This window comes from Penaeus japonicus, unplaced genomic scaffold (genome assembly GCF_977035675.1).
Source record: "Penaeus japonicus unplaced genomic scaffold, GWHDUDI00000001_assembly GWHDUDI00000018, whole genome shotgun sequence".
Lineage (NCBI taxonomy): Eukaryota > Metazoa > Arthropoda > Malacostraca > Decapoda > Penaeidae > Penaeus > Penaeus japonicus.
Window position 1 is genome coordinate 26,272,281 of NW_028234420.1, and position 7,500 is coordinate 26,279,780.

The following is a 7,500-nucleotide window of genomic DNA, read 5'->3' on the forward strand; positions in this document are numbered from 1 at the left end:
TAAGATATAGGTTCAGAGGGGGCTCTCCAAAAAGATATCGGTTAGATGTAGATATAGGTAGTTCTATTGATATAGGTAGATAAATATAGGAATTGAGATAAATATAGGTAGCAGTAGATAGATAACATTTGGTAGATAGTTATTCTGGTAGTATCACAGAGTGACTGGGATGTATGAATGATTCAGGTTCTGCAGGTAGTTTAGCAAGGCCCCCCCCCCCCCCCCCCCCCCCCCCCCCCCCCCCCCCCCCCCCCCCCACGTTATAGATAGGTAGATAGATATATAGATAGATAGATAGGCTGGATTTTTTTTCCCTCGAAAGGTAGGTTTATCATTAGGGGACGTTGGTGCTGGTTAGATAGCATAGGTTTAACTTTTGCCATCATCTTGATCACCATTGTCATTATCATCACTATTACCATCAACATTACCATTGTCACTATCACTGGCATTGTTATCATCACCATTGTCATTATGATCTCCTTTATTATCATCAGGAGCATTGATGTTGTCATCACCATTACCATTGTCACCATCACTACTACTTTACTGTTGCTGCTATTGTCATTACCATTACCATTATCACCATTTCTGTTGTCGCTACCATTACCATAAACACTAATAGTTTTATTAGTTTCATTTGAATCAGAATGTCATTCATTCATAAGAGAAAAACAATAGTAAGATAGATTGTTTCAGTGGTCGAAAGATACTGGGAGTAGTGTATTAAATTGTTATGATGCAATCTGGTTGATGCATGTATGTGTAGTGTCAGATTTTTTGTGAGCATGCGGCTCTATTTAAACTCTTTGCCCCCCCCCCCCCCCCCCCCCCATTTTTTTTCCAGATGGTGCTACATGCATGGCGAGGATAACAGTAAGGAATGATGCTTGGGGGAGGGAACGAATTAGACCAGCATTCAGATGGAGGAGAGGCCACATGAGTATGAGGGAGAGAATTATTATTTATTCATGTGTATATGGCTGTTAGATGTACCCTTGCCGATTATTGACCTTGTAAATTAGGGGTTGCATGGTCAGAGGGCGTCCAAAAAATACAATGTATATGAAGCATTTGTTGTCATTGTTATACTAACTAAATCATTTCAGTTGAGCTGGTGAGTTCTCTGTGAATGTACAAGTGCAGTAATGTTGGGTTAACATTCATTTTAGATGTTGGACGTATCACCTTGTTTAGATAGTTTGAATGTATAGTTCCTTCCTCTTTTGTCTTTGCAGTAACTAACAACATGTATTTATTTGGTTAGTTAAGCAATGTGAGAAAATAGTTGAGGTTTCTCTCTGTAATTCAATTTTTTAGATATGAAATTATAGCTGATTATGATGATACAAAATATGTTTCATGAAAAATTGCCTCATTATTGACAACTCTTTGCATTTTTTCCCCTTTTTTCTAAGAAATGTATGTAATATGAAATTACAAAATACATAACCTACATCTTTTAGTATCAAGGGATATATTTTTGATTTAAGTCCTGTGCCTTTATATCGTTACGCATTACAAATCCTACAATTGAAATTATGAATTGAAGATGCAATGTAAATGAAAGTGTGTGAGTAAAGCTTTGCTCTTGGCAACGTAAAGAAATTCCTCGGAAGAAAAAAACACAGGGATATAGCGTGTTGAAGCCTTATGCAAACATCTTGTTAAACATTTATGTTGCAAATATGCTTCATTTGCAGCAGATGTGCAAGGCTTTACATGTGCTATGATTTAAGAATAACTTTATTTAATTGTACTATAATAATAGTTTGTGATTATTTGAATTGAGCAAGTAGTTCAACTACCTTCTATGAGGTTATCTATATTACTTATTTATCTATAACTGTTCCCCACTTTTTCTCCTTTCCTCTTTTTTGTCACATTTATTATTTTTCTTTTCTCCTTTGTTTTCACCCATATCTGTCTGGGGGAGACACAATCTGAAAAAGACATTCACATTGTGTGTCTCCCCCATTCACATTGTGTGTGTCTCCCATTCACATTGTGTGTGTCTCCCATTCACATTGTGTGTGTCTCCCATTCACATTGTGTGTGTCTCCCATTCACATTGTGTGTGTCTCCCATTCACATTGTGTGTGTCTCCCATTCACATTGTGTGTGTCTCCCATTCACATTGTGTGTGTTTCCCATTCACATTGTGTGTCTCCCATTCACTTTGTGTTCATCTCACATTCACATTGTGTGTCTCCCATTCACTTTGTGTTCATCTCACATTCACATTGTGTGTCTCCCATCCACTTTGTGTGCGTCTCTCATTCACATTGTGTGCGTCTCCCATTTACTTTGTGTCTCTCTCTCATCCACTGTGTCTCTCTCTCATCCACTTTGTGTCTCATTCATCCACTTTGTGTGTCTCATTCATCCACTTTGTGTGTCTCATTCATCCACTTTGTGTGTCTCATTCATCCACTTTGTGTGTCTCATTCAGTTTGTCTCTCTCTCTTTCACTTCCTCTGTCTGTCTGTTTAGAAATATCCCTAATGATCAAGGATATTGACTACTTGTAATATGATATTTTTACAGTGGAGGTGTGGTCTCTTTTGATATTCAGCTATACATATTATTAACCTGAGTCATATCCCAGTGTTAATTACTGCACTCCTTTGTTGTGACTGTGTTTAATTACGTGTTTAATTAATGCTAGGTGAGATGATTGTAACCAACTGTTGACATTATGTGAGCAGCTGATTTTAGTGTGCAGGTTATCCCAAATGTTTTATGCTATTGAATTGTTTTTCTTTTTTATTCTTTCCCTTTCGATAATACTGAAACAATAAATAAATGTATTTGAATGTATAAAAGTATCAGACAATTGAAGGGTCAAACACAAAGTGTTCTCGAGCATTTGATGCAAAGTTTTGATTTGATTTGATTAGATTTTTATTTATTTATTTATTTATTTATTTATTTATTTATTTATTTATTTATTTATTTATTATTTTATACTGAAGTACAATCATTTCTTTGTTTAATTTTCAGAGATCAGAAATGTCTGTTTTTGAAACCAATATCCGATTTGTTGGAGGTTTGCTCTCTGTATATGCCTTGACTGGGGACATGTTGTTCAGAGACAGGGCTCTTCACATTGCACGAAAACTGCTGCCAGCTTTCGACACTCCAACAGGAATACCTTATGCACTCATCAATGTTGCCAATGGGGTAAGTTGAGAAAGTAGAATGATGTTTATTGGCAGTTAGCAGTGGGCTTATGCTTTGCTGCTACTGTTGAAAAGATAAAATCTTCATCTTGTGAACTGTTTGTAGAAGACTTTTGTATTTATCTGATTATATTCTAAATGACTGAAAGAATATTTGTGTTGAGAGTCTTTCTTGATTACAGTTAATTTGATGATTAAGATCTATAATTAATGTATGGTTTGCAATCCATTAACCTCTTTAACAGATTGCCAAGAATTATGCCTGGGCAAGTGGAGGATCAAGTATTCTGTCTGAGTTTGGAACCCTGCATCTTGAATTCGTGTACCTTTCTGACATATCTGGAGACCCAATATTCCGTGAAAAGGTCATGCGAATTCGTGATGTCATCAGGAAAACAGACCGTCCAGGTGGTCTTTATCCAAACTATATGAATCCCAAAACTGGAAAGTGGGGCCAACGTAAGTGTTTTATCCACTAATAAATTTCAAGTGTACTTGAATGGAAGTGTATACATTTTGCATAGAATTTAATTTTGTTTGAGTGACGCAGATTGATTTACCGTTGCTACAAGTCTGTTTATAAGTTTCCTCTGTGAAGTGTATTCTTAAATGTCTCATTTTTTAGGCCATACATCTGTTGGTGCACTCGGAGACAGCTTCTATGAATATTTACTAAAAGCCTACATACAGTCTGGGGGCAAGGATGAAGTGGCCAAGGAGATGTATGAAGAAGCTATTGGAGTGATCACAAACCGTTTGGTCTTAAAGTCACACAGTGGCCTGACGTACTTGGCTGAGAGCAAGTTTGATCGCCTTGAGCACAAGATGGATCACCTGGCTTGTTTTGCAGGTGAGAAATGAACCATGAGCCATAAATTCAAAGTTTAACAGTTAGGAGCTCTCTTCACTTGGTAGTTTAACCTGATGACGCCGGGGCAGTTTTGGCTCCACCCGGTCATAACCTGCTGCGCCCACCATCTGTATGGCATGCCGGCCATACAAATTGCCTTGACATGATATCATGTCACCGGGGGCGAGTGCTGCTCCCACATGATATATCATATCACCCGACGTTAATGGGTTAAGATGGTTATATTCACTGTTATTTCATGTGGAATAAGTATGTTTGTACTAGTCCTATAGGTTTTGAATGTCATTATTGTAAAATCTATTAAAAAGTCAGTTTAATAAATGCATATTTAATTGGGTTTGATGTAGTATGCATATGTTACACAGATGCATGCAATTGTAAAGACATTAAAAAGAAATGTTTTTAAATAAGTCAGTGAAATTTACTCAATTTTGAAAATTAAGCTATTTTTACAACCTAGAGCTTGTATTAACAGTAACTGTTTGTTTTCTTACCATAGCTGCTCCCACTTATCAGACTTCTCAGATCACGAGAAAGTGACAGATAGGAACATGTCTGTCTTCAACAGAATGTGTTAATGAAAGAAAAAATGTCCATGTGTGTCATTTTCATGAATGAGTGATTATCTGTTTATTTTGCAGGTGGAATGTATGCTTTAGGAGCAAAGGCCATCAATAATCAAGTTTCGACCACACACTTGGAAATTGCAGAGGGTCTTGCCAACACTTGCCATGAGTCATATGCTCGCACCCCAACTGGCCTTGGCCCAGAAAGTTTTAGGTTCACAGAGGGCATAGAGGCACGTGCTCTCAAATCTTCTGAGAAGTATTACATCCTTAGGCCTGAAGTGATTGAGAGTTGGTTCTATATGTGGCGATATACTAAGGATCCCAAGTATCGGGAATGGGCTTGGAATGCTGTTTTGGTAAGTGATGTTGTGGCTTAGGAGTTTGGTCAATTTCTTATTTCATTGATTTGTGAAAACCATTTCAATCATGATCTTATTCACTTAACCAACTAATGCCAGCAATGCATGTATACATACACTTTCCACTATCTTTTCATTACTATTTTACTTTTATTTATATATATATATATATATATATATATATATATATATATATATATATATATATATATATATATATATATACATACATACATACATACATACATACATATACATACATACATATACATACATACATATACATACATACATATACATACATACATATACATACATACATACATACATACATACATACATACATACATACATACATACATACATACATACATACATACATACATACATACATACATACATACATACATATATATATATATATATAAATGGTTCCAGGAGTGCTTAAGTAAGGAGTCAATAACTAGGTTTATTAGACTTCAAGTGTTTCTACCATTCTTTGAATGGAGTAAACCATAGTGGAGAGGACATGTACATGTACCTTCCTTGCATCAATGGATTAAAGTGATTAATTTGATGATCAGATGTAGAATACCTTTTTGTTGCTCACTTTCTAAGAAATAGAATGTTGATTTTGAATTTGATTAGTCATTACCTTACAAATTAACATTTGTTTTTCAGGCGTTGGAGAAGTACTGTCGGACTGAGGCTGGTTATAGTGGAATTCAGAATGTGTATATGGAAAATCCACAGAAGGATGATGTACAACAAAGTTTTGTTTTTGCTGAAACATTTAAGGTTTGTATGAAGTTATTGGCAATAGGGAAGAGCATTGAGTTGATGTGCTGTCCATGGCATTGGTTACTTATTAACCCCCTCATTGCCAGAACATTTCATGAAAAATTAATAAAATTTGATACTCCTCATATAGTGGAGAATTAACCCATTCACGCCGGGGCAGTTCCGGCTTTGCGCGGTCGCAATACCGGGGTTCTCGAACGCATAAGCCTAACGCCTCGAGATTCTCGGGCGCACAAGCCGCAAGCCTCGGTTGCCCGCTCGCTCTACCCGAGCGCGCGGCTTCCCCTCATAGCGCGTCCAGGGCGTCTGACGCGAAAACCACAATACATGCTATCACGTCAACCGGCGTGAATGGGTTAAGGAAAATCACTCAAATTAGGTGTTGATCATTGTTTACACTGCTGTCTAAACAGGTGAACACCACCCCACTAAACATGTCCACCATTACAAATGCATTTTGTTTATTGGAAACACATGTTTGTGTTTCAAGGAAAACAAAATTCTCCTTTCAAGAAAATTTCAATATTTTTTCTTAGGAATAGATTCTTTTAAAGGAGAACATTAATGATTGAGAAAGAAAAAAATTGTGTTCATTGTATTTAAAAAGTTTACTGTTAATGAATGTTTTTCAAAAACCAAGCTTACTAGAGTCATAGTCGCTACTGATACCTGATAATGGATTATCAAAATCACACTGTTCTGCTGTGAACAAATAATTTTGCCAATACCATGTATCTGTCATTGCCACGTATCTGTCAGTGGCAGGAAAGGACTATCCTCTGCCCTTGCCACTTCTTTGGCATCTGATATATGTTCTCTATCTTACAGTCAACTCATCACTCACCTCATTTTCTAGAGTTTGTTCATAATCCATTATATCAGGTTCATCTATATCAGCATCTTCAAAATGATTGAAATCCTTGTCTGCAAACCAACTGTGTCATCTCATGAGGAGACAAGCTAGGCATAGATTATCCTGATGCCCTCTTTCCTCATACTTGATGTTTAATTTATAAATGATACCTAGAGAGTACTATTGAATCATAAAAAAGTTATTTCAAAGGTTTCAAATAAATGATCACTATCTATAGTCTTCAGATTCCTTCTTTATCATTAAAAAAACAACAACAAAAAAACAATAAATAGCATTATTTTATCTTTGAAATGATGTCCTGCCATCATATGTGATTAAAATACACTACTTTTAAAATGATTTACTTTCAGGCAAGGCCAGATTCTCTAAAATATATCTTTTATTTTGCAGTACCTTTACTTAATCTTCTCGGACGATTCCCTCATGAGTTTAGATGAATGGGTCTTCAATACAGAAGCGCATCCACTTCCTATAGCTGGTAAAAACACACTTTACCGGAAAGTCCAAGGTATGTAAATATTTAGGATTTTGTATTAAGAGCAAAATTTACATTATTAGGAACTGTAGTCTTTGACTAGTATATTTTGTATTCTCAGTTTATTGAAATGTATATTTAATGGACTGTATATTCACATTTTGGTTGAAATTTTGTAATTGCTTTTTCAAACTGGAAAAACTCTAATTTTTTTTTATATCCAAATCATTTAAATTTATTATTGTATGTATATTGTTTCAGTAAAATACAGTAACATTGTTTTATTATTTTAGCTGAAAAGTTAAATTGTTTGAACTTTTTTTTTTGTAATTCTGAAATGAAAACATTCCTTTGACTTTGTTGCATTAT

The 7,500-nt window shown here is 35.6% G+C and overlaps 1 protein-coding gene across 1 annotated transcript in view; it reads left to right on the plus strand.

Moving 5' to 3' along the window:
- Positions 1-7,500, plus strand: part of LOC122259482 (alpha-Mannosidase class I a) — a 42,793-nt gene that overhangs the window by 18,025 nt on the left and 17,268 nt on the right. Inside the window, exons 2-9 of the mRNA XM_086546405.1 lie at positions 848-871; positions 1,026-1,117; positions 2,976-3,183; positions 3,428-3,641; positions 3,808-4,032; positions 4,695-4,978; positions 5,663-5,779; positions 7,047-7,164. Of these exons, the coding sequence (XP_086402531.1) occupies positions 848-871; positions 1,026-1,117; positions 2,976-3,183; positions 3,428-3,641; positions 3,808-4,032; positions 4,695-4,978; positions 5,663-5,779; positions 7,047-7,164 (1,282 nt within the window). The remainder of the gene's footprint in view (positions 1-847; positions 872-1,025; positions 1,118-2,975; positions 3,184-3,427; positions 3,642-3,807; positions 4,033-4,694; positions 4,979-5,662; positions 5,780-7,046; positions 7,165-7,500) is intronic.